At 51.3% G+C, this 27339-nt stretch overlaps 4 protein-coding genes and 2 non-coding genes across 9 annotated transcripts; 4 read left to right on the top strand and 2 right to left on the bottom strand.

Annotated features, from left to right (window-relative positions):
• The first annotated feature begins 4433 nt into the window (after positions 1 to 4433).
• LOC125336086 (T-complex protein 1 subunit zeta) lies at positions 4434 to 10626 on the top strand. Its single transcript, XM_048324195.1, has 14 exons — positions 4434 to 4607; positions 4887 to 4950; positions 5552 to 5686; positions 6257 to 6430; positions 6569 to 6672; positions 7314 to 7424; positions 7891 to 8050; positions 8300 to 8382; positions 8715 to 8811; positions 9004 to 9151; positions 9416 to 9549; positions 9666 to 9768; positions 10052 to 10124; positions 10273 to 10626. Exons 1-14 carry the CDS (start codon positions 4474 to 4476, stop codon positions 10343 to 10345), a joined length of 1593 nt encoding a protein of 530 aa, XP_048180152.1. The 5' UTR covers positions 4434 to 4473; the 3' UTR covers positions 10346 to 10626.
• LOC125336509 lies at positions 6009 to 6140 on the top strand. Its single transcript, XR_007207781.1, has one exon. It is a non-coding gene; the product is annotated as a small nucleolar RNA SNORA22 (small nucleolar RNA).
• Positions 7040 to 7178, top strand: LOC125336508. Its single transcript, XR_007207780.1, has one exon. It is a non-coding gene; the product is annotated as a small nucleolar RNA SNORA15 (small nucleolar RNA).
• A 678-nt stretch (positions 10627 to 11304) lies between the features above and the next one.
• On the top strand, positions 11305 to 15431 carry SUMF2 (sulfatase modifying factor 2). Of its 2 annotated transcripts, XM_048324199.1 has the most exons (9): positions 11318 to 11375; positions 11585 to 11741; positions 12422 to 12536; positions 13003 to 13047; positions 13249 to 13399; positions 13702 to 13757; positions 14139 to 14223; positions 14686 to 14845; positions 15223 to 15431. In XM_048324199.1, exons 1-9 carry the CDS (start codon positions 11318 to 11320, stop codon positions 15326 to 15328), a joined length of 933 nt encoding a protein of 310 aa, XP_048180156.1. In that variant the 3' UTR covers positions 15329 to 15431. The 2 variants fall into 2 exon arrangements, with proteins under 2 accessions (XP_048180157.1, XP_048180156.1); XM_048324200.1 differs by lacking the exon at positions 12422 to 12536 and having other exon boundaries at positions 11305 to 11741.
• A 742-nt stretch (positions 15432 to 16173) lies between these two features.
• On the bottom strand, positions 16174 to 22792 carry PHKG1 (phosphorylase kinase catalytic subunit gamma 1). Of its 3 annotated transcripts, none has more exons than XM_048324197.1 (10): positions 22685 to 22792; positions 20799 to 20932; positions 20341 to 20516; positions 20008 to 20062; positions 19313 to 19378; positions 18975 to 19138; positions 18347 to 18437; positions 17451 to 17604; positions 17238 to 17379; positions 16174 to 16481 (listed from the first exon to the last, which is right to left on the bottom strand). In XM_048324197.1, exons 2-10 carry the CDS (start codon positions 20879 to 20881, stop codon positions 16285 to 16287), a joined length of 1128 nt encoding a protein of 375 aa, XP_048180154.1. In that variant the 5' UTR covers positions 20882 to 20932; positions 22685 to 22792; the 3' UTR covers positions 16174 to 16284. The 3 variants fall into 3 exon arrangements, with proteins under 3 accessions (XP_048180154.1, XP_048180153.1, XP_048180155.1); XM_048324196.1 differs by having other exon boundaries at positions 17238 to 17363; XM_048324198.1 differs by having other exon boundaries at positions 17238 to 17288.
• Positions 22793 to 24025: 1233 nt separating this feature from the next.
• CHCHD2 (coiled-coil-helix-coiled-coil-helix domain containing 2) lies at positions 24026 to 26560 on the bottom strand. The gene is made up of 4 exons (XM_048324205.1): positions 26377 to 26560; positions 25553 to 25799; positions 24808 to 24958; positions 24026 to 24345 (listed from the first exon to the last, which is right to left on the bottom strand). Exons 1-4 carry the CDS (start codon positions 26424 to 26426, stop codon positions 24335 to 24337), a joined length of 459 nt encoding a protein of 152 aa, XP_048180162.1. The 5' UTR covers positions 26427 to 26560; the 3' UTR covers positions 24026 to 24334.
• Positions 26561 to 27339: the final 779 nt, after the last annotated feature.

Genomic DNA, 27339 nt, shown 5'->3' with positions numbered 1-27339 from the left:
TTGCAGCTCCACACGATTATCTGCACAGCAGTGCCTCACAGTGAACTCATTTAAGCACCTCGTGAAAAGCAGGTGAAAAGGAGCAGAAGGAACCTGTTGGATGTTGACATCCACCTCCCAACTCTCCAATCCCCTCTCGCCTGTCCTGCCAAAATGCTGCTGCTCCCCCCGTGCCCGATTGCATCATTCATTCACGTTGCTGTTATAAAACAGGTACCACACTGGTGCCGGGCAGCACAGGCACAAGTTCCTCCTTATTTTCTGTGCTGGAAAAAACCCACGGTGTTATGGATCTGCGAGCCGAACGCCAACCCCTTCCGACCTGCGAGAAAAGCACGATCCCGGTGACTTACAGAACTGAACTGGCCGTGGCTGCTGCTGCCGCTGGGAACCTCTTGGCTGCGCCAGACAGGGAGGGATCAGCTGAGCCCTTCAGTCACACAAACCCCACACACGGGCTGCGCTGGACGAGAGCCGCATTTTGCCGCTCAGCCCCTGATAAAGCGCTGAGTAAGCCAGCCCGGGGGGTTTGTTTGAGGTGGTTGGACACATGGAGCAGAGCAGGGCAGCTGTTCGCTGCCAGGGAAGGCAGCAGAGGTGTGACCGCCCCACGTCAGGGGAGGAGCCGGCGGCCCGGCTCGGGGCGCTCCGGGCTGCGCGGGGAGCTCGCCCACCCCGCCGTGGGCACGGGGAACGCGGGGCCGAGCACGGGGATGAGCCCGGGGAAAGCTCCGGCAGGCAGCAGTCGGGAGTTTGTCCTCTCAGAAATCAGAGGCGAGGCAGGGACGCTGTTTTCGGGAAAGAAGGGAGGGTCTGTGAGTTGGGATTGCAATATCGCCTGTTGGCTCAAGCTGTTAATGCATCCCTGAGCAAAGTTACACAGGCAAATCACATCCAAAGCCGGCAAAAGCTCGGAAGCAAAGGGAAAACGGCGTGGGAAAAGGCTCTGTGTTGTTTCCCCAAAAGCAGTGTTGTCAAAAGCTATGGAAAAATTGCCAAACCTGCCCGTGCTTGTGTTTTGGCATCCCACGGAAGAGCTTCCCTCGCACACTGCTGTGGGTTAGAAAATGGAAGAGTGCCAGCCCAGAAGTTGTTTGGTTCAAGGTCAAGAAAACCTGATTTAGCTGATTTAGCTACTTCTGTTCACTTGTGCCAGGAGTCCTGTGACTGCTGCCCGTCTGTTCTGCATCGCTGGATGCTCCAGTCACATTCTGTGCATGACCTCTTTTGCCATCCTGGCAGTGTCACCCCTCAAAATTCCATTTATTAATTAAAACTGATCACCTTTTGTGCCCCTCCTCCCTTTATGTTTTTTCAGAATTTCTTAGTACACGACCAAATGTTCACAGGATCATCTCTCAGTAACTTCTTGAGTCAGGAAAAGATGGGACCAAGCCCCTCTGCTGCCAAACTGGTGCCAGGGATCAGCAGCCTGGTGCTGTTTGTCAGCTTTATCGTGGCAGGACAGGATGTTGGTTAAAGCAGATTTAGAAATCATTTCTGTGAATAAGGTTAAAGGAAAACCCATCTTGATAAAGATGAAAGAAAATGGCTTTTACTGAGAATCTCAGAGGGGTTTTTGCCAAGATAAGCAGTGCCTGGCTTGACTAAGAGAATTGCTGCTGAATATTTCATGAAGGATATTGCCTTTATTTGGCTTAGTTTAATGGACATGTTGGCTTTAATTTAGTTAAATATTTTGATTCTAACCTGGTGTAATCCATTGAATTCATAGGGCAATTTAAATCTGGTAAGGATTCGCCCTTTATTTTTATTACACATAAAAAACAAATACACAGAACAATTCAACAGCTAAGACTGAAAAAGGAAGAAAAGCTTGTCTTGATGGCTGAAAAATGCTGCAAAACAGGAATTTAATGGGAAGATGCTCGTGAGAAATGTTCCTACAGCACAAAATAACTATCCTGAGGAATGTGAGCCAGCAAAGAAACACAGAGAGCTCTGCCTGGGAGCTGTAGGAGGATGCTCAGCAGTGAAAATACAAACTTGTTGATGCAAACGCAGCGCCCAACTCTTGTACATCACTACAGAACCTCTCCATTTGTACAAAAAAAAAAAAAAAAGCAGAGACCACCTGCATGGGGGATTAGGATGTCTTTGAAAACAGCTTTTCCCTTATTTTTTTGTTTCCCTCCTAAAAAAAAAATCTAAAATTCAGACTAAATTTCCCCTGTATTTTCCTGCAGCAATAATTCCCCTCACAAACCCAAACCTGAACCACATCGCTGCCAGCCCCACACAACACAGGTGTTTGAGGATGGATAATTCCTGCCTTTCCATAGGCATCATCAAGGAAAACATAAAATATAACAAGCCTGCTGGTATGGGTTTGACAAGGCTGCCCTCTACTGAGAACAACCCTGAGAGGAACAGGCAAAAAAACAACAAATCAGAGAATCAAGAGCAACCAAATATTTGTTTGTGAGCTGGGAGTTACAGAATCCAGGGCAGAGCTGGGGACCCAGATGTTTTAACTGGACATTGCCTCTCAGATATTTGCACTGCAACCTCTGGGCCCAGGTTGGGTGTTTTGTTTTGTTATGGTTTCAGCATCCCAACAAAGTGAAGACAACATTTTAACAGAGTTCCAGAGCCAATATTGAAAGGCCAAGTGTGATTCCCTGCATTTTGCAATGTTTAATATTTATTCCTAATGACTGCAATAACAAAGGAGAAAGCCCAGCCACTCCACTGGAGTCAGCATCAAAATACTTCACAAGACACTGCTCAGCTAAACAAAAGGGCTCCAAACTTGGGTTGTTACGGCCAAACACCAACTCCATCTAAAAGTTTAAAAACCAGAATCCCAAGGATAGCAGCAGCTGTCCCTTCCAGGGACAGGGAGTCCTCTTCTCATGCGCAGCATGGCATTTTGCCCAGGAACATGAGATCCTCACCCAAAGCAGGTGCCACAGCCTGCAGCCAAACCCAGCCAGGCTGCCCTGACACCTGACACTGACTTTTTCCAGCAAGCTCCCCCAAAACTCCTGTGCAGCAAAACTGGACCCAACAGCAGGCTCAGACTTTACTCCCGGAGGTGGTGTGGAAACATGTCCAGCTCATTGCATTGCTGAAGCAATCCAGGGTTGCATCCAGAGCTCCCTGCTACAAAAAGTGGGATGGACAGGGAGAGATTTCAAAAAATTCACAGGTTTGGGTTGGAAAGGAACTTAAAGATCATCTTGTTCCAGCCCCCTGCCATGGGGGGCACCTTCCACTATCCCAGGTTGCTCCAAGTCCCGTCCAACCTGACCTTGGACACTTTCGGCTTCTCTGGGCATCCTCATGCCTGGCGAGCGAGTGCTGAAGTCTTTGTCTTCCCTGGAAGGGTCTCTGCCTTCCCTGTACCAAATACTGACAAAATCCTGGCCTCAGTGCCAGCTGTCCCTGTGGTCAGCACCCTCTGGAGCAGCTGGGCTGCAGAACCCTGGGAACTGCCTGGGGATTATTCTGGGGCTGGACCCCTTCCTCATGCAATACTTGAAAGAAGAAGAGGGTTGTGTCACACCGGGTGTTGCCATGTGCTCCAATGGGTGTTTGAGGGTACAAGCCCAGATGGAGCAATTTGGGATTCAAACCTGGTGCAATCAGTGCCCACAGGGATGTGAGGGACCATGGCAGGAGCTTCTTCTCAAGCTCCTCTCCAGGGAAATTCACTTGTCCTCTGTCTCAGAGTCCAAAGACACAAATATTCCAGTGTCTCCAGGAGTGAGCCCTGACAGGCCACACGTTTCAGCACCCATCAAGCTTGCCTTGACAATATTTCTGGTTTTATTCCACAGGGAAACCTCTGCGCAGCCTTGGGAGGGATCATCCCCATCCTTAGAACCCCTGGGAGGGATTTAGTCCAGGAAAGCCCCAGGCAAAGGGTGTGCACTGGGGGCTATGGAGGCCCCAGTGTCCACACATCAGCTTGTATGTTATAAGAAGACGAGTTTTGATTAACCTCAACCCCGAATTTAACCAAGAACCATTGATTATTAATCCAGTCCACTTAACTATTAATTCTATCGGTCTAATGTGAAATCACCGGGTTTAATTATTATTCTCGCGGTTCTGCGAAGCTGCTGGGGGTGTCCATGACACGAGAGAGCGGGTTAAGCACCCATCACCCCTGCCCGCTCAAGGACCTCCGCACCCGCCCCGCGCTCCCCTCACGGCCCGCTCTGGGAGGGGCGCCGCGCACACGCCTTAGCGGCGGGGCGGGGGCGGGACTAGGCGGAGGGACAGGCGCTGCAGCCAATGGGAACGCGGCTGCGCGCCGGTGAGCCAATGAGAAGACAAGGCGCCTCAGCGGCTGGAGCATCCCGGTGAGTGACAGGCATAGTAGCCAATAGAAATGAGGCACCGCGCCGGAGGGCCAATGGGCGGGCCCGGAGCGTTCTAGAAGGGGCGGGCGGGAGGCGGGGCCGCAGTGCCCCCGCTCGGCGCGGCCCAGAGCGGAGCGCAGTCATGGCGGTCAAGGCGCTCAACCCCAAGGCCGAGGTGGCCCGTGCCCAGGCCGCGCTGGCCGTCAACATCAGCGCGGCCCGCGGGCTGCAGGACGTGCTAAGGACCAACCTGGGGCCTAAAGGCACCATGAAGATGTGAGGGAGCCCCCGCGCCTCTCGCCGCGGGTGGGGTTGGGGGAGGAGCACGGCCTGAGGGGCGGCGGGGGGTGCCGGGACATGCGGAGGGAACAAAGGCGGAGGCGTGAGGGGTGAGTGGGTGAGGGATGGAGGGATGGGGAGGGAGGGGTCCGGGCCCGCGGCCGCGCACGTGTTTTGGGGCCGGGGATGGATGGGTGGATGGATGAATGGGGAAGGAGCGGGCCCCACACGTGTGTTGGGCCGGGGCGCTGCTCACCCGCCCGGTGCCACCCGCAGGCTCGTGTCGGGGTCCGGAGACATCAAGCTGACCAAAGATGGCAACGTGCTGCTGCAGGAAATGGTGAGCTGGGGCTGATCCTCGCAGGGGGGATTTAGGGAGGGACGAGCGCCTTCGGGTGAGGGAGGATCGCGTCCCCCCACTGCGCCACCTTTATCCATTGAAAGCAAAATGTCTCTTGGGAGGAGGATAAAGAAGTAAGCGCAGCTTAAGGCAATACTGTAAAGAAAATAATGGTAAAAATATAAATGGCACCATAAAATGAGTAAAATAACCAGCCAGAGGAGTAGCAAACCAGCTAGGGTATGTACAGCACTGATCATGCAGAGATAAATAAATTCACTCCAGACACAATGGATTTAGTGCCAGCCTGGTTGTGATGGTGCATCCATTCTCTGTCAAGCTCACAGTGAGCTGAAGACTGGTTTGGCTTTGAGCACTCAATATTTTTGTGTATAGATGCATAATCTGAGGGGAAAACTGTTATATGGATTAATTCAATCACTTTACTTGTCAGAGTGATTGTTGGTTTTTGTTCAAACCTGTTGAATTGCCATAAACCATTAAAACATCACATCCAGTTTTTTCTTAGCTGATCTCGGATTTTTGTTTGCTGTACCACTGCAGTGAAACTTAACTGCTCAGCTTCTTATTTTTTGTCTAGCAAATCCAACACCCCACGGCCTCCTTGATAGCAAAAGTAGCAACAGCACAGGATGACATCACTGGAGATGGCACCACCTCAAATGTCCTCATCATTGGAGAGCTCCTAAAGCAGGCAGATCTTTATATTTCTGAGGTGTGTATGCAGTGTTCTTTTGTAGGTGTGCAAGTTAAAAGCTTCACTGAGACCCTTCAGCTTTTGTTTGTTTGTTTGTTTGTTTAATGTTTAATAGGAGTGAAACATACATATATTGTTCTGCTTAAAATGAGAAGATGTAAAAAGGGGGAAAAGCTGGAGGAGAGGACTTAAAACTTGTTCAAAATCAACCCCACTTATTGTGGCTACTGTAGCTTTCAAGGTTTTGTGTGATAGCTGCTTTTACTTTGTTTTGTGTGAGTCAAAACACTTCTTGTGTGTTAAAAAGGAGCTCCTCCCTGAGGGCAGGTGGACATTGATGCTGCACAGCGAACACCCAAGTGTGCTTTGTAGTTCCCTTGGTTTCAGTTCTGTGCTAAATTAATCTGTACTTTTCCTCTGCATTGGAAGGATTTGCATTCCTTTTATATGTATTCAGAAGGACAGAACACCTTGCCTGTGTAGCACATTCCCTGTGCTTTGCCATTACGTGGAATCTTGCAACCATGGGTGTGGAAAAAGGACTATTTTGTCTCCCACTGTCCAATAATTTCTCTTTCCTTGCCTTAGGGTTTGCACCCTAGAATAGTTGCAGAAGGGTTTGAGATTGCCAAGGAAAAAGCACTTGAGGTTTTGGAGCAGGTCAAAGTGTCCAAGGAGATGGACAGGGAGACCCTCATAGATGTTGCCAGGACATCCCTCCGGACTAAAGTCCATGCTGAGCTTGCTGACATCCTGACAGAGGTGAGTGTCCCTGTCACCTCTGCCTCTTTGTGTGAAGAGATCCAGCTTTTAAAGTGCTGGGATGGTGATTTGAAGCGTGAAAGATGTGAACTTGCACTAATGGTCATTTTGGGACATTTCCCCTCCCCTGTGTTGCAGGCTGTGGTAGATTCTGTTCTGACAGTCAGAAAACCAGGTGAGCCCATTGACCTGTACATGGTGGAAATCATGGAGATGAAGCACAAATCAGAAACAGACACAACGTAAGTCAGGAGGGTCCTTGAGCTGAGGTTTGAGCAGCCTGGGAAGTTCTGGTTTCTCTTTAGGGTTTCTTCTCTTTCTTCCTAAAGCTGCCACTGGAGGAGTTGCTGAAAAGAAAGGCAGAAATACAGATTTCAGCCATAAATATCTTGGCAGAAGTTGCTCAGTCACTGAACTTGATTCCTTGATGAAATTATTGAATAGCAAAAAGCAACACTGGCCTAACAATGTTGGAGAAATGCTCTTTTTTCTTAGTGTCTGGGGCTTGATGATGCTTTAGGTTGGCATCTGTTAAATACAAAGCAGCATTTACTAAATGGAAACTGAATTGTGGATTGGATATTCCATAGGCTTTCCATTTCCCTCAGTGCATGGGTGAATTCTGCACTAGCTTTCCTCAGTAGCTGATGCAGTCAGACACCATGCCAGAGCAAATTCCTTTTTTTCCACTGTGCCTGGTGTGCTTTTTTTATGGGAATGGGCATGCCCTTGGAAGGGGAATACATAATCCTTGTTCACTGCCAGCACAGGCAGTGCCCGGGCAGTTTGGGTTGGACCAGCTCCATTCTCTGACCAGCCTGCACTCCATGAAATTATATATTTACATACATTCATTGACACAAAAATGGTTTTAATCTCACAGGCTGATCAGAGGGCTGGTTCTGGATCATGGAGCTCGCCACCCTGACATGAAGAAAAGAGTGGAAGATGCTTTTGTTCTTACCTGCAATGTGTCTCTGGAGTATGAGAAAACGTGAGTACGCAGCAAATGCTCATGTCCTAAGGATTTTTATTTGAGTTGTGCTTAAATACCAACCAAAAGGTCTGTGAAGGTGAAAGGTGAAGCTCCTTCTGCAGCCCTCTTGGGAAAGGCGATGGGTGAAAAAATGGCTCTGAGAGGCAGAGCTTCACAGTGGTTTTTATTTTGTTGTGTGATCACAGAAAGGCTGAAAATCCCTGTTTTCTTGGGCATAATTTTATATTCTACAACAAACACATAAATACACTTCAGAGTCCTCTCAGTTTCAAGTGTCTGCCTTATTTTTTGAAGTGGAAAAGCTCTGAACTAGAGAGCAGCAACAGCAGTGTGGGTTGGGGGGACTGGTTTGTTTTGGGTTGGTTTCTTTAGAATGTTGCTGAAAGGCTCATTCCTTAAGTTTATTTCTACAGCAGAGAGGAAGTTGTCTCACTGCTTTTTTGTGGGTTTTTTCCCCCTTCAGAGAGGTGAGCTCTGGATTCTTCTACAAAAGTGCTGAAGAGAGGGAGAAGTTGGTGAAAGCAGAAAGAAAGTTCATTGAAGACAGAGTCAACAAAATCATAGAGTTGAAAAGAAAAGTCTGTGGTGACTCAGACAAAGGATTTGTTGTGATCAACCAGAAGGTGAGATGAAGAGAATAACTAAAATTCAATTTGGAAACTAATTTCCTTGGCAAACCAAGTGCTGTGTGACTCACCTGGTACAGTTATCGAGACAGAATTAGCTAAATTTAGGCTGGTATTTCTGAATGTAATGTACAGTTCCTACTTGAGATCTTCTTTAAGCCTCGAGGAAGAACTTATTAGTGTCACACTGAGAGAAGGTGTTTTTAGCTTTGTCCTTATGCTGATGGTCACTTTCTTTGTTTCCAGGGAATTGACCCATTTTCCTTGGATGCACTTGCCAAAGAAGGAATTGTAGCCTTGAGGAGAGCTAAAAGGAGGAACATGGAAAGGTCAGTTTTGGGGAGAGGAGAGGGTACAATAACTGAGACAGTGAGTCAAGCCTGGCTTAAATCCACCTTTGAGGGCTTGGACTAAGAATTCCACTTCAGTCTGGGCAGCTCTTCCTGGTGTAACTCAGGGCATTTTGAGCTCTCAGGATGCTTTCAATGCAGACACCTACAGAGGAGACTTAATCCTACAAGCTTATTTTTTAAAGAGCTCTTCCATGAACAAAACCAAACTGTTCCAAGCCTGGGATCTGCATGCTGAAATACTGCACTTATTGTCAGTGACTTTGGGTTTTATTGAACATAAAACTGAGCTTGTACCTGTTCTCTGTCAGATTGACCCTGGCCTGTGGTGGCACTGCCATGAATTCTGTGGAGGATCTCACTCCTGACTGCCTGGGACACGCAGGGCTTGTCTATGAGTACACCCTGGTGAGTGACCAAGTGTTTGGAGAGAGTGAATTTAAAAGAGTATTGAATTAAAACCTCATGGAAATAAAGTTCTGCTGCTTTTCCTAAGTGCTGTCAGTGCAAAACCGAGCCTGGAAGCATCCAGTTCATTGATTTGTGTCCACATTGCTGAAGCAAGTGGCTGACAGGTGAACATAACCCTGTTTTCCACAGGGAGAGGAGAAATACACCTTCATTGAGAAGTGTGAGAACCCCCGCTCTGTGACCCTGCTCATCAGGGGCCCCAACAAGCACACGCTCACCCAGATCAAGGATGCAGTGAGGGATGGGCTGCGGGCTGTGAAAAATGCCATCGAGGATGGTGAGTCCCCTCCCTGTTAATCATGTTAAGGACCTGTAGAAATCATCCCAAAATTAGGGAATTATCTATCAGCTTCCTTGGTTCCTGCTCCAATCCAAGCCCAAGCTGAATGTGAAGTGATTTTACAGTTCTGCAACCCTGTGTTTGCAAGTGGTTGATACCTGTGTAAGTACTCACCTGTTGAAGTGTAAGATGTGGAGGGAAGAGATCAAACTGCACTAAAAATGAGCTGTTTGAACTGAAATAGGTGCTTTTCCCTTGCAGGATGTGTGGTGCCAGGAGCAGGGGCACTGGAGGTGGCAGTAGCCAATGCTCTTGTGAAACACAAACCCAGCGTGAAAGGAAGAGCCCAGCTCGGAGTTCAGGCTTTTGCTGATGCTCTGCTCATCATTCCTAAGGTATAAGGAGTTCCTGGGTGATGAAGTGGCTTTAAAGCACACACAGACTCACTGCTTTTTCTGCTGGAGAGCTCTGTAATTAGCAAAATGAAGCCAATCTCTCTGTTCTGCGTCAGGTGCTTGCTCAGAACTCAGGATATGATCCCCAGGAGACGCTGGTGAAGGTCCAGGCTGAACACGTGGAGTCAGGGCAGCTCACTGGGGTTGATCTCAACACTGGTAAGGACTCCCTCAGCCACAGGGTGATGCTCCAGGTAGAACCTGGCTCAGCTCTGTGAAGAACAAAGTGCTCTGAATGCAGAAAGTTTGACCTTTATTCACAAAAAGCTGCCCAGAAGCCTTGGCAGTCAGGCTGTTGTAGTTCAGTGCATTGTGGTTTGGGGTTTTTAGAGGATAAAGCACATGGTAACACTGTTGGATACAGTGGCTGATGTCAGATGTCAGCCAGCAGAAAGTCTCTGTGTGAGCTGGTTATTTAAAGGCTAATTCACTTGTGTTGCAGGGGAGCCAATGGTGGCTGCAGCAGCTGGAATCTGGGATAATTACAATGTCAAAAAGCAGCTGCTTCATTCATGGTAAGGCTGAGAGTATTTCACTTCAAACATTACTCTATGTGTGTTTAAGTGATGTAAAACTGGGGATCCCGTGTACAAGAAGATGTCTTGAAACACGAAAATGAAGCTGAGTTTGGCAATTGTAACAGTATTTCTTTCGTGTTTCTAGCACGGTGATTGCCAGCAACATTCTCTTGGTGGATGAAATCATGCGAGCTGGGATGTCCTCTCTGAAAGGCTGAGCTGGAGCTGCTGTTGGGCCAGAGGCAGCTCCAGCAGTGCCCTGTGGAATTTCTCCGAGGAATCCACCCCAGGGATTGGGGTGGATCCACAGACCTTGGCTGTGGTGGATGTCCCAGCACCAGAAGTCGCTCTGCCATGAGGGGCAGCCCCTTTGGTAACACGGCCACTCAAAATCTTAGCAACTCAATCAAAGATTTGGCTCTAAAAAGGAGTTACTTATTTTTATTTCACTGAACTGTGTGGCTTTCCATTTTTACCCAATAAACTGTTCTGTTCTGTGCTTTGGGTGTCTGTTCTTTAACCTTCACCCCCTCCTGAACATTCTGCAGCGGGGGGCTGCATTCCTGCTCTTGGGCATTTTGTGAAACCACTGCTCAAAAGTCTGCTGTGGGAACAGGGTGGCATCAGGCCTGGAATCTGTTCAGTAAATAAACTTTTAAAAGATGGATTAGGGCAGTAAATTAATAGTTTTGTTCTTGTGGATAAAACTGAGTTCACTGACTGCAGAATGGTTTGAAGTGGGTTGAAGGACCCGTTCAAGATTGTCACCCTTGTCTTGAGGACTTTTAAGATGGATTTTTAACACTGGTGTTTCTGCATTGAAGTATTTATGGACAACGAGTGCCAGAGCAGGTCTAGACCCAGCTTTCGGTGGGTTTGTGGGAGGGGAACAGGCTCCTGCCAGCTGGAATGATTTTCCTAATCCCAGCGGTGCTTTGTGTTAAAAGGAGTCTCCTTCCTCTGTCACACGCGACTGTGGAATGACCATAAACGAAACCTTAAAAAAACCCCACAAACACCAAAAAAAAGCCCCCGTTGTGGGGAAGGGTTGGTGCCAGGCAGTTTTCACCCCCGTGTGCAGCCGGGGTGTGACAGAAATCCGCTTTCCCTACAGCGCGGATGTCCCGGAAGCGCTTCCCGAGCCCGCAGCACCTCCGGGTCGGGCCCCGCGGTTCCTCCGCGGCTCCGGGATGGGGACGGCGGCGGGGCTGCTCCTGCTGTGCTGCGGGGTGCTGGGGGCTCAGCGCGGTGAGAGCCCCCAAAATCCCCGCGGTATCCCCCTGCACCGAGCATCCTGATCATCCCTTCCCAGGGGACCCGCTCCCTTCCCGAAAATGGGACTTTAGATGCTTTGACCAGTCGCTGTCACCCCCTCCAGCACACGCAGGGACATCCCGGCAGTAGCTGCGCCTCACTCGTGTAAAAATGAAACTTGTACTGAATCTCTCCCTTTTTAGCGCTCGGAGAGGATGGGAGCATGGTGCAGCTGCCCGGAGGGACGTTCCAGATGGGATCCAGCTCCCTGGAGAGGAGGAGCGAGGAGGGGCCCGTCAGGGAGGTGACAGTGAAGCCGTTTGCTCTCGACAAACACCCGGTCACCAACAGGGATTTCAGGTGAGCCCGCGGTGCCTCGGGTGGCTGTGGGGAGGCGGCAGGGGTAGGTGTGGGTGCCAGGTGTTCCTGGGGTCTGAAAGCCAATGCTTGGGTGCTTATTAGAGAAAAAAACCGTGTCTGTCAATAGTAAATCATCCCTACAGGTGCAAGCTGAGCCATCTTAGCAGTGTAGCTTGCAAGTATCCTTCATTTTATTTCCTTTTTTCTTCTTCTCTTTTTCATCTCCTCCTCCTCCTTTTTCTTTTTCTCCTCCTCTTCCCCTCCTCCTCTCTTCTTCTTCTCTTTTTCTTCTCCTCCTCCTTTCCCTCTCCTCTCCCTATTTTTTGCCTCTCTTCTTCCACTTTTCTTCCTCTCTTCTTCCACTTTTCTTCCTCTCTTCTCCTCTTCCACTAACAGCAGCCACAGGTTTTATTGACTTTTAAAGCGTTTTTTTAATCTCTGCAATTATGGAAGACGTGAGTGCAGGCTGAGTTTAGATGCATAGGTAACATAAAAATATCAAATCTTTGCAAAGATGCACACTGGACTGTTTTATCTGTTAAATCTAAATCAAACCATCTGGAGCTGAGGGGGTCTGTAAGTTTTGTGCCTTTTGCCTTGCTCTGAACTCGTTGCACGTGCAGATTTGTGGGGCAAAGAGTTGAAGAACTCTTACCCAGAGCATGTTGTATTTATACCAGGGAGTTTGTTAGAGAAAAGAAATACAAAACAGAAGCAGAAGCATTTGGCTGGAGCTTTGTCTTTGAGGATTTCGTATCTGAAGAGCTGAAAAAAAAAGTCACCCAAAAACTGGAGGTAAATCAGAATCCTGTGATGAGTTTGGTATTGCTTTTCCACTGAGGAGCAGCTGCCTCTTTGCAGAGCCTGGCTGTTCTCAGAGGTTTTTCTCTAGTCTGGGGTTGTTTTGTTTTTGAACCTCAGCAGGACTGAGCTGGGGTTGATTCATGTGCTCCTCTGTGAGCACTGTCAGCCCCTGGTTTGTCAATCTGGACTCCGAGGAGCTGGGAGGAAGTAAAATGTCTTTCAAAGTACTTCAGTAATCCAACTTTAAAATAGAAAAACTGAACAGCATGAGCCTCTTGATCTATTTTCACTTCTAAAAGCAGATGCCTCTGCTCTGTGGGAAAGCACCATCCAAATGTCTGTGATAACCCAGCTCAAGCTGCAGCATTTCCCAGACTAACACACCCTGCTGTGGGACGGTGTCACCAGGCCAGGTGTCACCAGCTCACCTTTAATCTGGTGTCATTTCTTTCCCCAGTCAGCCCCATGGTGGCTGCCCATCGAGAAGGCTTTTTGGAGACAGGTGAGTAAATCCTGATGTGGTAAAATCCTGGTGTGGTGACTCCTCCCCATGCTGGGAGCTTGTGTGTGTGGCGTGTGCTGAATCTTAATGACCAGAAATGGGTGAAAAAACATCTTCCATCCCCTCATCTCTTTTACCCCTTATTCCCTTTGTAAGGAAAATTTTATAAAATTAATTCAAATCTGCTTAAATCCCTCCCAGCCCTCAGGCCCTGGCTCCAGCATAAAGGACAGGCTGGATTACCCAGTGCTGCACGTGAGCTGGAACGATGCTCAGGCCTTCTGTGCCTGGAAAGGGAAGAGGCTCCCGTCGGAGGAGGAGTGGGAATTTGCTGCCAGGGGAGGACTGGAGCGTATGTACCACAAGCCCTGAGCTTTTCCCAAACCAGGCATGGAGTGGTGTTAGTTCCACCAGATCCAAACTTCCATCCAGGCTTTCAGGGGTTAATTTAGGGGGGTTTGAACCACCTGTTTTGGCCTGAGAGTGTAATAATATTAATAATTAATAAACCTAATTATAATAAAATAAATATGATAATAAAATATATAATTATAATAAAATAAATCTCAAGCTGAGCAGAAAAGGACAATCATAAAAGCCTGGTTACAGATTGGAGTGACCCAGAGCTGACAGGCGTCTTTTCCTCCCTGGCAGAAAGGATGTATCCTTGGGGAAACAAGTTCCAGCCAAACCGTACAAACCTGTGGCAGGTAAGATCCTAAAAATCATCCCGTCCACACTGGGCTCTCCTCAGCGTGGGGTTTCACTCAGCCACTGAGTGAGGGTGCCCTGGGAAACGCTGTGGGTACTGAAACTGAGCTCCTGGTGGGTTGTAAAAATACCTTCAGAGGGAGCAGGCTCAGCCCATCTTCCCTGAGAAAGCAGGATTTTACTGCTTCTAAAAATTCATGCATAAATTTGTTTGAAAAGGGAACTTGGGACAACTTCAGGTAGTTGATCTCTCTTGACCAGCATCAATTTACACCAGAGAGTTATTTGCCTAATTTTAGTGCAGCACAGCCCTGTGAGGAGCAGGACTGGGTGTTGCTTGTGGGGTGGTTCTTTGCTGTGAGTGATCTCTGTTCCCCCAGGGTGACTTCCCTCGGGGCGACACGGCTGAGGACGGCTACCACGGCGTCTCCCCGGTGACAGCCTTCCCTGCCCAGAACAGCTACGGTACAGCAGCACCCTCCTCCTGCTTTGGGGATGGCATCTGCTTCCTAAAGTAACGTTAATTATCAAATCCTGGAGCTGGGGCAGAGTTTCAGATGTGTGGGATTGTGTCAGCATTTGGGTAGAGTGAGCCCAGGAGAAGCATTGATGGTTGGTGCTGGAGTTGGCTGAGGTGCAGCTGCTGCACTTCAGGGACCAAAACACCTCCTTTTAATTACAACTCAGCTGTTTTGCAACTCAGTGGGATGTAACAAACATCCCAGGGACTTTGTTTGGCTGCTATGCCCTCATGCACATGCAAAATGATGAGACACACTGAAGTTTGAAACACAGTGAGGAATTTCCTCAGCCTCACCATTAAACCACGCTCTTGAACAATGCTTTGAATGCTGTGGCCCCTCCCATGCACCAAATTGGCAGCCTTTGCAAACCTGCTCTCCTAATACTGACACAAAACCATCTCAGGGCTCTATGACCTGCTGGGAAACACCTGGGAATGGACGGCGTCAGAATTCCCAGCTCCGGGACGGGCATCCAGGGCTCAGAACATGCAGGTGCTGAGAGGGGCCTCGTGGATTGACACTGCAGATGGCTCTGCAAACCACAGAGCTCGTGTCACCACCAGGTAGGTCTGGCCAAAGCCCAGATGTCGCTGCACAAGGATTTTCTCTGGGTTGGTTTTATTTTAAAAGATATTTGTTTGTTCCTACACAACTTTTTTGAGAAGCAGTTGGCAGAGCACACTACAATTATGGCTAAAAACTCCTCTGCTGTAAATCCATTCCTAATTGCTTCTCAAATCATGTGTGTTTTACAGCAGATATTTATAATTAAATGCTTTTCTCTAAGTTATTCAGGGGAAGTGGAAGATGTTTCTAGGCTGTTCTACCAGGTCACATTAGGGTTGTAAGCAACACATTAGGGTTGCGAGGGTTGTAATGTATTGGGGATATGTGTTAACTAGGAAAGATCCCTAATTTTGGGTCTCTTTTTCCCTGTGAGGATGGGGAACACACCAGACTCAGCCTCTGACAACCTCAGCTTCCGCTGCGCTGCCGACGTCCCGCCCGTCACAGCCTGGAAAAGCCACACCAAACCCGAGCTCTGAGGGCTCACTGTGAACACCTGAGGCATTTTCTCCTGTGGAGATGAACAGTAACCCCCAGCTGTCACTTCCATTAAACCCTGATTGTTTTTAAAATTCACAATAACTTTGAACCTTTTCAGTGCTGGGATGTCTGGGTGGGACCAGCAACTGGGATGGCAGGAAGTGAGGTTTGTCTCCTTTTGGTGTGGGAGATATTCCAGCTCTCCTTTTGTTGTCCATGTAAAGTAAGCAGAGGTGTGCATGTGTGGGACTGGGCCAGAGCTGCTCTGATCTCCAGCCCCAGTGAAGGGACACCCACAGGCGCCCATGACCACCAGTGCAGGGCTGCTAGGGAGAGGTTATGAGGGCACATCCCTGGAAGGGGGATTCATAATCAATCCCCATTCCCTCAGGAAGTTCCAGCTTTGTAGCACCTGCTGAGCCTTCCCAGAAGTAAAACAAAGCACCTTCACTGGCCTTTGAGCAGTGACAAAATGATGTGTGTGACAGATGACACAAACCAGTGCCCCACCTCTCCCAGGACTTAAAACCAGCACAAACTCTCTGTGCACGAGCTCTGCACCAAACCTGATGGGATCAGGAGCCCTGAGGACAAGGGTGGGCAAGGACACTGCTCAGGGCACTCATGTCCACCTCTGACTGTCCCAAAACAGGCACTGGAGGTGCCTGAGGGCTGAGCCTTCCCCATCGGGAGCTGCAGCTGGTTATGGCTCTGTTAAAAGGTGGCTTCTCCAAACCCATTCTTCCAGTGGGACATACCCCAGGAGCAAATTATTTGCTGGGTTTGCATTTGCACCAGTCCTGAGCCTGGTGAAAGAAAATTTAAAAACCCCAGAAATCACCAGTTTGTTTTCAAAGATTTTACTCGCCTACTGTGAACCAGGGGCTGGGGTAGTGGTGATCAGAACAGCCCCTCATCGGCTGCCAGGGTGAGCAGGATGGCCTTGCAGGTGTTCTCAAAGAGGGCAGCTCTGTTCTGGGCCTCCCCCTTCTTCACCCAGTGGCGGTAGGTGCGGAAGGCACAGGCGTCGATGAGCTTGCGGACGGGCTTGAGGGCGTAGGGGTCCCTGACCACCAGCTCCCTGGTCACTGACTTCACCAGCCGGTACTGGTAGTAGATCCTCACCGAGGCCAGGACTGTCAGGCAGATCACCTGTGGCACAGGGAACAGCCTGGCATTCAGGGGGATTCCCACAACGGGGCCGGAGCACCCCCAGCACATCCCCACTGCCCCACTCCCATGTGGGGGAGTCAGGCAGGAGCTCAGTGCCTGGCACAGTTTAGTTCCTGTGGGGCTGGCAAAGGGCAGGGGTTCATGCCAGGGAATCACAGAATCAAAGCATGGTTTGGGTTAGAAGGGAACTTAAAGCCCATTTTACTCCACCCCCTGCCATGGGCAGGGACGCCTTCCCCTATCCCAGGTTGCTCCAAGCCCCATCCAACCTGGCCTTGGATACTTCCAGGAATGGGGCAGCCACAACTTCTCTGGGCACCTGTGTGCCAGGGCCTGTGCCAGGGCCTCACCACCCTCACAGCCAAGAATTTCTTCCCAATATCCCATCTAACCCTGCCCTCTGGCACTGTGAAGCTGTTCCCCCTTGCCCTGTCACTCCATCCCTTCTCCAAAGTCCCTCTCCAGCTGTCTTGGAGCCTCTTTAGGCACTGGAAGGGGCTCCGAGGTCTCCCTGGAGCCTTCTCTTCTCCAGGCTAAACACTCCAGCTCTTTGAATGTTTTTTTTGGAGGTGAGAGGCAGTTTCTCCCTTAAATCCTTCCTGTGAGCCTGCACCCAGGCTGCCGCACCCTCTCAAACCCCAGCCCCATCAGCCTTGCCCAGCTCCCAGTTTCTCCCAGCTCAGCTGGAAAACCCATCCCACTGCTGGTTCCTGCAGCTCCCAGCCTCATCCCCACCTTGAATTTCCGGAAGGGGCTGAAGTGCCGGACCTCCTCCACGTCGTACTGCTGGAAGAAGGGGTGTGCCAGCGCCTGGCCCGCCGTGTACCGCTGCCGCGGGTCCACCACCAGGAACCGCGAGATCTGCACAGGCCACCGGCTCAATTTGGGGTATCCCAGGGATCTGCAACACCCCCTCCACTCCCAAGTTTTCCCAACCCAAGCACCTACCAGGTCCTTGACGGTGTCAGAGCGGTCGTCCCACTCCGGGGAGCCGAACTGGTAATCGCCGTTCATGATCATGCGCAGCATCAGCATCTGCTTGCGGTGCCAGAAGGGCGGCGAGCCGGCCAGCAGGGTGTACATGATCACCCCGGTGCTCCACCTGTGGGCAGCCCACACAGACCCTCCAGCACCCCTGTGCCAGCCCAGGGGCACCCAGCTGCATCTGCACCCCAGGGGTGGCCACACCTGCCTTTGTACCCCTGGAAAACCAGCAGAGAACTGCCCTGCATGTGCCTGGGGACAGGGGCTGAGCTCGCTGCTGGAGGGGGGGATTGAGCTGAGCTGATGGGGAGTTGCTCCCTGGATGCTGTAGGAGGATGCCTTGAGATGGAGCATTTGACCCTTGCAGAGTTTTTTTAGGGAAGGGAGTGGGGCTTGGTGATGGCAGCCAGGCTGGATGCCCTAGGGCATATCTCAGGCCATGCAGGTGCCAGGTGTCCTGGCTCAAACTGAAAAGGGTGTTTTGAGGTGGTCGGTCACAGCTCTGACCACTGCAGACCCCTGAGCCTGAAGCCACCAGACGTTGGTGGCAAAAGCCCTGCAGAGCTCTGGTGGGCTGCCCTGAGCTGGCTGCTCTCTCAGGGGCTGCACAAGGTGTGTTTAAAAGCCCCCACATCTCGGAGCTCAGCCCAAGCTGACTTCTATGAACAGAAAGTTTTGCCTTCCCTCCCACAATGGGGCAAAGTGGGGAGATGGGCTTGTCCCCAGGCTGCTTCTCCCCCTGCTCTGTGCCAGAGCCCCCTGGTGACCCTGGACAGCCCCTCACAGCCACCAGTGAGGGGTATCCACCAAGCTTTTGGTGCATCATTTCATTCTTTCCAAACACTCAGCTTCTCACTCACATATCGACCTCCTTCCCGTAGCCTTGGTGCTCATCATCCATGGAGCACTGCAGGATCTCGGGGGCCAGGTAGCCAGGAGTGCCACAGATCTCTGTGGGGACAGGGACACAGGGCAGAGCATCCCCTGAGCCATGCAGGTGCCATCCCTACCCGCCCCCAGGTGGGATCTTTGCAGGGATGGTGTCACAGGGAGGAATTGCAACTTGTGTGCATCTCAGTGGTGACTTTGGTGAATTATAGTGGCTAAAAAGTGAGTAAAGAAAATTATATGGATGCTTGTGGGAGGGGATATCTGTCGTTGGATGTGTGGCTCTTTGCATGTAGGAGTTGGGGGAAATAATGCTGGGCTGTAAGTGGATGGGGTAATGGGGATCAACTGGAGGAAAAAAGAAGTGGAATGACTAGGATGGTTTTCCTAAAGAGCAGCAGCTTTTTCATGGCAAGGAGAGAGGAGGCTGTGTGCAGGCAGAACTTGTCTGTGAGGACAGCAAAATCAGCCAAACAGCACCGATTTGTACTCACAGGTAAGACAGGGAGAGAGTGGGGCTGGAAGAACTCGCCAGGGGCACTGCAACAGTGGGGTGACCAGGGGCCAGCCCAGCATCCCCCCACCTCGCCAGCCCCCTACCTTTGAGCTTCTCATTCTCGTGCAGCTGGCAGGAGAAGCCAAAATCTGTCAGCTTGATGTTCATGTCATCATCCAGCAGGATGTTCTCCGGCTTCAGGTCCCGATGGACAATGTTGATGGAGTGCAGGTACTGGATCACTTCCAGCAGCGCTCGCATGATCTTCCTGAGGATGGGGGACAGCTCATTCCCTCTCCCAAATATCCACTGGCACCACAGTCCCAGGGATGGGGACAGGGACAGTGCTCTCAGCCCTGAGCATAGGGACACAGCCCAGGGTGTCTCAAACACACGCTCTGCTCTTGCAAGGTGATCTTCACCCCTCTGCATCCGGCCTTACCTGGTTTCTTTCTCGCTCAAGGTGACTTTCTCAGTGAGGTAGTCAAAGAGCTCCCCTCTCTTCATCCTGCACGAGGGAGGGGAAACAGAGTGAGGCAGAGGCTGAGCTGAAACAGCAAACCAGCTCTGAGTCCCTGGGGAGGATCACCCAGGGGTCTGTGCCCCTTAAAGGCCCAAAATAACTTTCAGAAAAAGGGGTAAAAATGCCTTTATATATTTCAGTAAAGTATCAGGCAGGAGGAGAAAAGGCTGTGCCTGGAGAGGGCAAGTTTTGGATAGAAACACAGAATTGTTAAGGTTGGAAAAGATCTTTAAGATCAGCAAGTCCAACCATCAAAGATGGGGCAGGGATGGGGGTCTGCCAGTGCCATCCCACTGCTCTGACATCCATTGCACTGCCCTGGCATTAGGAATTGTGGCTTTGCAGACAGCCTGGTCCCACTGAGCATATAAATAACCCTCAGGGATGCATGACAGCTCCCACCAAAGGTTATAGGGAAACCCGAGCAGCACTGAGCCGCTGACAGAGGGGAAACAGTGCTGGCAGCAGGACTGCAATGAGCTTGCAGTAGTTGAGGCTTGATTCTACCTTAAGAGCTGGTTGTCCCCCCACTTCGCCATTTTTGGGCCATAAAAAGCTGGGACCAATCTGCAGAGAGGGAGTGGGCCCGGAGTGCTGAGCCAGCTGGTACTTACAGGTCAAACACCAAGAAGAAGAAGGTGCTGGATTCATAGCTGTCCTTCAGCTGGACTGGAATAAAGCACAAGGGCTGTGAGCACAGCAATGGACCAAAAACCACTGATTAAACTGCTAATTGAGTTAATGAGGAGTTGATCTTCACTAGTGTTGTGGTTGGGAGACAACATGGGGGGCACTGCCGGGGTGCGTGTGGAGGGAGAGCAAACAACGCTCTGAACAGGTGCCCTACATCACCCAGGGATTTCACCCCAAAAACCCTTCCTGGGGACACCCTGAGGAACAAACTGGGCAAAAACTCCCCTTGACTGGATGCTCAGGGCCTGACTTACTGACGTTGGGGTGGCCCGAGACCTTGCGGAGGATGTCAATCTCCTTGGTGGTGGCTTCCCGCAGCTCCTGCACCTCCTTGGGGGAGATGTTCCCTGCCGTGATGTCGATGATCTTCACGGCGTATTCCTGCCTCGTGGTTTTGTGGATGCACCGCCGGACCACGCTGCTCACCCCCCTGCCAGGGACAACAGGGAGAAAAGGGGGGTTCCATCCCTGCCTGCCCAGCCACCGGCACCTGGGCAGCCTGGGATTTTCATGCACGAGCGGGTCTCGCTCTGTCACCCTGTCTCGGTGGGACAGAAGGTTTTGAGCTGATGGAAAGTGCTGTTCCATGCTATTTTTAGCCCCATGCTGCTGTGGGCCCTGTTTGTATCAGATTCCCAGGGAACACTGTTCCTATCTGGCACTGGAGGACGTGGAACCAAAACAAGCTGCTTGCCAAAAATAAAAGCTTTACCTGCCCAAAATCTCCTTCGGCTCATATTTTTCATAAAACTCCTTGGATGAGTTCCAGTCTGGTAGATCTTCTTCCTTGGTCATCTCTGGCTCCTGTCAGGCAGCACCCTGGGCTTGTCTGAGGGCAGAAAGGAGCTGCAAGGAAAAAAGAGTGAGGATGAGCTCTCACTGCTCCCAGGGCTGGGATCCTTGATCCCTTACAGAAGAAAAAACATTGAGGAGGAAGGAGGAGGATGATCCTGGACCAAAAACCAAAGTGGGTATTTTGCTGCTTGGAAAAGCCATGCTCTGTCCTTGGCACGCTGTGGAGATCCCACTGGGAATAGGAGAAATCCCACTGGATTTCCCCATAGCCTCACTGTCCCCAGGGGCAGAACCAGCCTGGCTGGGGCCAAGGCTTTGGGGAAAAAATGCTGCAGCACCTCAAAACCTCATCCCTTCCCTGCACCCAGCTCACAGCAGCAGCCTCCAGAAACACCACCCCACACCACCACCACCTCGAGGGCTAGAACCTGCCTTTTTTTTTCTTTTTTTTTCCCTTGTTATTTTTAACATGACAAAGTTGTCTTTGGCTGAGAATAAGGAGGGGAAAATCGTGTTTCAGAGGAATGGAAAGGGACTGAAGAGGAAAAAGAGGTGGTGAGGGTCAGTGAAGCAGCAAGAGGGGCTGGGTGGGTCAGGGTGCAGGTGGGGACAGAGGGACTGGGAACAGTGAGAGCTGAGCCAGCATGAGGACAGCAGCTGAAAGAGCTCCCTCAGCCACTCCTGTGCAGCTGCCAGCAGCCTCCACAACTCCTGAAAGGCTCTCATCCCGTTTCTTTATCCTATTTCAGGCTTGGAGGGGGGGGGGGGGGTTTCTACACAGCTTGGTTTGTGCCCATACACAGAGTCCAAGCACTTAGGGTGGAAAGCAGCTCTTACAAGCCCACGCAGCAAAATTGTCCCTTTGGAGTGACAGTTTGTTGCTGAAGGAAGGGACAGAGGTGGGCAGGAGATCCCCGGTTCTGTGGGCTTTCCTTTGCCCTCCTCTCAGTAACTCTGCCAGGGCACTGGCAGCTCTAAGTACACTTAAATCTCATTAGCAATGTGTATCTGTCCTGACCTGGTTTTAAGGACCAATGCGGTGTTTTGGCTGCTGCTGCCAGGGATGTTTAACACGGGCTGGAGCGTTTCTAAACAGCCATGAGTTTGCTTTAATTTACAAAATTTTAGCTGCTGGAAATACTGTGAGTAATGCCAAACCAAGCCGAAATAAACGAGAGGCAGGATCAGGAAGTGGGGAAAATAAAGTATCTTTGAGATGGGGGGGGTAACGAAAACCTTTGATTATTTTTGAAGCTGAAAATCCAGGTCCTGGGGGTTGGTGTTGTGGGGAAGGGCTGGAGACTGGGGAGCATCCACAGAGCACTGCCGGGAGAAGCCTGGAATCTGCGTGCTGCCTTCTCCCGGCAGGGAAGAGCCCGGGAGTTTGTTTAAAACACCCTGAATTATATAAGCAGCCGGTGCAGGGCTCTAAGGGGATACCCTGGGTTTATTATCAGTGTGCAAGGGGGGCACAGAGCGTCGTGAGGGGATTTTCTGCCTTGAGGAACACTGAGGGAGAGGCGCTGGGCATCGCCCCCCGCCCGCAGCTGCCAAGCGGGGGGGTCTTTGAGAAGGACGAAGGGTATTCCAATATCCATTGGGATAAACCCACAAAGCTCAAGCAAAAGCCAGCTTTTAGGCCGGCAGGGGAATGCGGCCCCTCTCCCTCTGCCCCGGGGTGCTCCTTCCCCGACCCTCCCGCCGCTGACCCGGAGACAAAGAACGCTGAGCACGGGAGTTTTCCGGGGCAGGACCCCCCCCCCCCCCTCACACACCCTCCCCTCACCGCCGCCGGCTCCTCACCTCGCTGAGGGCAGCGCCGGGCTGGGCCCAGGCCTGGTGCCGGGAGCCGCCGGGAGCCGCCGGGAGCCGCCGGGAGCCGCCGGGAGCCGCCGAGAGCCGCCGGGAGCCGCCGGGAGCCGCCGGGAGCCGAGTGCTCAGGGCCGGCCGCCGCCGCCCGGCCCCGCAGAAAGCGCAGCGCGAGTTGGCAGCGGCGGGCGCCGGGCGGGCATGGCCGGGCAAGGGGCAAGGGGGGGCCGGGGGCCGCCCCGGAGCTGCGGGACTTCCCCGGTTTAACCCTTCCGCCGCCGAGCCCCGGCCCCTCCTCCCCGGGGTGTCGCTGTGGGGCCGCCCGGAGCTGCGGCCGCCCGCCCGGCCGGGGCTGCCCCCGGGCACGGGATGGCTCGGCGGGGATGGGCCGCGGGACGGGCTGGGAGCAGAGAATCGTGGAATCGGGAAAGGTGGGAGAGAGCTTTAAGAGCAGCCGGTCCTAGCACTGCCATCACTGAGCCGCTCGGTCATCACCCAGCGCCAGGTCCGGACGCCTCTTGGACACCTCCAGGGATGGTGACTCCACAACTTCTCCGGGAAACCTGTTCCAGTGCCTGACCATCCAAACAGTGAATTCGTTTTTTCTAGTATCTAACCGAATCTTAAGGCCATTTCCTCTTGTCCCAGATTGGCCCAAACCCCGCACTGGTTTTATTTCAGTTTCACCAGGACGTTGAAACACCGCAGAAATGAGATGGGAGTTTCATCAGCAGAAGCGAAGCTGCTCATGCCACCAGGACAGGCAGTTCTGCCCTCATCGCCCCTGTGTGAGGTGACTCTTCTCCATTTTGAACACTGATCTAATACTTTCATTTCCAGGAACTGCAGGCACGAGATGAAGGGTTTTAGGAACAGGCAGAACATCCAACAGCAGAACAGCACTTCAGGAAAAACAGGTCAAGCTAGGAAAGCATTTTTAACAGGAATTGCGCTTTTCAGAGCAGGGTTATTCCCCACCACCCTTCCTGGTGGGGGCACAGCTTATCCAGGCTTTTCCAGTGATGTCCAGGAGGGTGTTTACTCTATCAGCCCCAAGGATTTCAGCAAGGCACGATGTGGCTGCTCCCTCCGATGGAAAAAGGAGGGTTTGCACTTTGCATCAGTAAATACTTTTTAAATAGTGATTATTATTTTCATGTAGCAGCAGTGGCTTTGTCACCTGCCTGAGCCAGGAAGGAGGGAAAGGCCACAGGACCATCCTCTCAGGGTTCAGCCCCATCACAGGATGAAAGAGCTGCAAAACACCCTGCCAAAATCAATTCTCACCTCCTCACCCTTTAAGCTCAACTCCAGCACTCAACTAAAGCAAGGGACTTCTAGAGAGAGAAGTTTATTTATAGACCACATTACACACATTCAACACAACAATCAGCAAAATCAGTTAAACCCTCGTTCGCTCATTCTGCTTTATTATTCACTCTTCCATTTTGTGCTAAATTAAATTGCGGCTGTGAAGTTGTATCACATTGGAGGCAGCTATGGCAGAAGTCAAGCCACAGGGATGAGAGTGTGAATATATGGACTACCAAGATACCAGACAGCTTTAAATTTTATTACTGAAGCTTTTTGTTTTCATTCGTAGGTCAGTTCTTGCAAGATGATCTTCAGCAGCCTCAAGCAGGCTTAGGCCAAACCTGAAAGGAAAGGAGTTCTCAGTAAGTTCTGGATCCTTGAATGGAAAGGTGGTTTTCCTTGCCATAAGACAGATTTGTCAGGGTGTTCCCCCCTTCCCTCATGCATTTTCTGGGATATGCTGAGCTGCAGACATCAGCACTGGTGCACAGCCACCTCCTTCCTTCCAGGACAGGATGGTTTTGTTGTCCTTACAGCTCTGCTAATTCCCCAAATGTGCTGCTGCCACTTTTCCAGTCATCTTCAATCCATGCACCAGCACAAAAGCATCAGGAGTTCACCCTCTCTCCACCCCATCACCTCCAGCATGAAGCCCAACAGAACAGCAGCTGCTTTACCTGACTTCAGAGCACCTTCATCACTCCCCACCCTTCACCAGATGGATCAAAACCCCAGGACATCATTCCATGATAATTTTACCAATTATCCCATGTAACAGTTGCCTGTCAGCACTGTGTACTTACCATTGGCAACCCTGCACTGCTTGAGCACCTCACTGAAGCCCTCGCACAGCTTGAGGTCAGTCTGGTTCTGAGCACACTCCAGGAATTGTTTAATCTCGTACTGGCAAGGAGCATACTGCTGCTGCTGGGCAGCCTGAGCAGCCTGGGGCTCCTGAAAAACCAAACAGCTCTGTAAGGACCCTTCCAATGAAGCCAAACCACCCCCACACTGCTTGCCGAGATGTCTTTCCTGCATTTTAGTCAAAATCTTCATGATTTTTAAATGGAAAACAAGTAAAGGGCTGAAAAACAAAGTAACTTTCCAGGAGTGGAATGCCACATTCCGAGCAGTTTTTGAAGTTACAAACACTTGAGTGGTTTTGATACACTCAGGTAACTCTGAGTGTATCAAAGGTCTCACCAACATCAGACCTGGAACATGGAAGTCTTGCCTGAATCAGAGGAATAATACAGTAGAAAATAACACTGATATCCTGCCACCAGCACGAATCACTCTTGAATCCCTCTGAACTCTTTTTAAGATTACTCATGGTGAGTTACCTTGGAGAGTCAGTCTGTAGCTACAGACTATATATGGTTTTATTTATATATATATATATAGTCTATAGACTATATAAAGACTTTAAGTACCCCAGCTATGATTCATGTGGTGTTTAAGGCTCTAGCAACTCCCTCAGCCCACGTGGAACTGATCTTCCAAATCAACTGTGCCCATCAGTCAGTGTCCAGCTGTGCTTCCCCTCACCTGGTAAGTGATATCAGGCCTGGCAGCTTCGGAGCTGCCCCCTCCACTAAATCCTCCGGTGATGGCGTGCCCGATGGTGTGTCCCACGGCCGAGCCCACGGCCACCCCGGCAGCAGTGGTGGCCATCTGGGCCATCAGTCCCGGCTGCCTCGGCGCTGGGGCCGCCACGGCAGAAGGCGGAGCCGCTGCGGGGACAGAGGCCCGAGGAGCCGGCGATGGAGACGCGGCTCTCATCGGGGGTGCCCGGCTGCAATGACACAAAGAAAAACCTCACTTCATCATCATCATCATCGTCAATCCAAACCACGCCGGGCAGGAGCCACGTGGCTGCAGGGCCAGGAGTTCACCGTTCCAGCACAGAATGTCCCGAGCTGGGAGGGACACACAGGGACCGCCAGTGCAACTCGTGGCCCCAAGGATCACGCTGGGATTACACACACCCCTGCTACACTCTGAATGCATGAACTCCGTGTTCTGGGGAGCGGCTTATGCAAGACAGGGTCAGGATTACACGCTTCTTTCCGCCTGTTTTAAAGCCTGGCCATTCCCCAGCTCGCATAGGGCTGTACTATTTGGGGAAAAATAAAATACGACCCAAAAGCGGTTGATTAACAAGGCGTTGATGTCCAGGCCCTGCAGCCGAGCAGCCACACTTCCGTCCCCCCCAGCCGTCCAACTAACCCAAAGCCACCTCAGTTCAAACCAGCCGGGCACTGCCACCACCCCAGTGCGTCACCCGCCCGCACAATGGCGGCCAGGCCGCCGCGGCCTGCGCGGGGGCGAGAGGAAGGAGAGGAAAGCAAGGGGGCTCCGGCGGCCCTCACCTGGCGGGGGGCGCCACGCGGGACGTGCGGCTGCGGCTGCCCCTGGGCATGGCGGCGGGGAGCGGAGCGGCGCAGAGGGGAGCGGGAGGAATCAGCGAGCGGCGCGGAGAGAAGCGGAGGAAGCGCCGAGAGGCACGGCCCGACCCGACACCCGCCCGCCGCCTCTGAAGGTCACCGCGCGCTGCGTCACTTCCGGGACGCCGCGCGCGGGGCGGGGCTTGTGCGGAGGCCCCGCCCCCTCCGCCCGCCTGAGGCGCCGCGGTGTGAATAAATAAATACCTACAATAAATAAACGGTAAATAAATAAACACCTATAATAAATAAACTGTAAATAAATAAACACCTACAATAAATAAACTGTAAGTAAATAAGCACCTACAATAAATAAACTGTAAGTAAATAAGCACCTAGAATAAATAAACGGTAAATAAATAAGCACCTAAACTGCGGTTAAGCCCGCGCCTGGGGAGCCATCGGTCACAATAAATAGCGATCAACCTGCGTCTGCGGCACCTTCAGCCACAATAAACCCCTAAATTGGGATAAATACGCACGTGCAGGGTTCTCGGTCGCAATAAACACCTAAATCGCGATAAACTCGCCCTTGTAGGATCCTCAGTCACAATAAACACCCAAATCGCGATAGACCCCAGTCTGTGTGGGACTTTTAGTCAAAATAAACACCTAAATCGCAATGAAAGTGTTCCAGCCTTCAGAGAAATGTTCTCTGTGGAGAAGGAGCCTCCAGAAGGCCTTCGGAATTGAGCCTTTCAGCGGAGTTTCACATTTTAGATTTCAGTCTGGGGCAGAGAGGGCTGAGGGGGGATCCCATCATTCCATAGAAATATCTCCAAGGGGTGCCAGAGGACGATCCCAGATTCCTTTTGGTGATGCCCAGCAACAGGACGAGGAGTAATGGCCATAAACTAAAACACAACAAGTTTCACCTCGAGAAAGAACTTT

Source organism: Corvus hawaiiensis, chromosome 20 (genome assembly GCF_020740725.1).
Source record: "Corvus hawaiiensis isolate bCorHaw1 chromosome 20, bCorHaw1.pri.cur, whole genome shotgun sequence".
Taxonomy (NCBI): domain Eukaryota; kingdom Metazoa; phylum Chordata; class Aves; order Passeriformes; family Corvidae; genus Corvus; species Corvus hawaiiensis.
The sequence above is the reverse complement of the archived record's forward strand: the minus strand, read 5'-3'. Positions and strand labels throughout refer to the sequence as shown.

What these genes read in the sequence shown, in the direction of transcription:
- LOC125336086 (XM_048324195.1), top strand. Translation starts at nt 4,474, where the DNA reads ATGGCGGTCAAGGCGCTCAACCCCAAGGCCGAGGTGGCCCGTGCCCAG. An exon ending in TCTCTGGAGTATGAGAAAAC is followed by an intron (nt 7,425 to 7,890) that starts GTGAGTACGCAG and finishes TTCCCCCTTCAG; the next exon opens with AGAGGTGAGCTCTGGATTCT. An exon ending in GAAAAATGCCATCGAGGATG is followed by an intron (nt 9,152 to 9,415) that starts GTGAGTCCCCTC and finishes TTTCCCTTGCAG; the next exon opens with GATGTGTGGTGCCAGGAGCA.
- SUMF2 (XM_048324199.1), top strand. Translation starts at nt 11,318, where the DNA reads ATGGGGACGGCGGCGGGGCTGCTCCTGCTGTGCTGCGGGGTGCTGGGG. An exon ending in GTCACCAACAGGGATTTCAG is followed by an intron (nt 11,742 to 12,421) that starts GTGAGCCCGCGG and finishes TATTTATACCAG; the next exon opens with GGAGTTTGTTAGAGAAAAGA. An exon ending in AAGTCACCCAAAAACTGGAG is followed by an intron (nt 12,537 to 13,002) that starts GTAAATCAGAAT and finishes TTCTTTCCCCAG; the next exon opens with TCAGCCCCATGGTGGCTGCC.
- PHKG1 (XM_048324196.1), bottom strand. Translation starts at nt 20,881, where the DNA reads ATGACCAAGGAAGAAGATCTACCAGACTGGAACTCATCCAAGGAGTTT. An exon ending in TTCTTCTTGGTGTTTGACCT is followed by an intron (nt 19,379 to 20,007) that starts GTAAGTACCAGC and finishes TCCCTCGTGCAG; the next exon opens with GATGAAGAGAGGGGAGCTCT. An exon ending in GCCCCTTCCGGAAATTCAAG is followed by an intron (nt 16,482 to 17,237) that starts GTGGGGATGAGG and finishes CCTGTGCCACAG; the next exon opens with GTGATCTGCCTGACAGTCCT.
- CHCHD2 (XM_048324205.1), bottom strand. Translation starts at nt 26,426, where the DNA reads ATGCCCAGGGGCAGCCGCAGCCGCACGTCCCGCGTGGCGCCCCCCGCC. An exon ending in CGCGTGGCGCCCCCCGCCAG is followed by an intron (nt 25,800 to 26,376) that starts GTGAGGGCCGCC and finishes GTGTCATTGCAG; the next exon opens with CCGGGCACCCCCGATGAGAG. An exon ending in GGCCTGATATCACTTACCAG is followed by an intron (nt 24,959 to 25,552) that starts GTGAGGGGAAGC and finishes TTGGTTTTTCAG; the next exon opens with GAGCCCCAGGCTGCTCAGGC.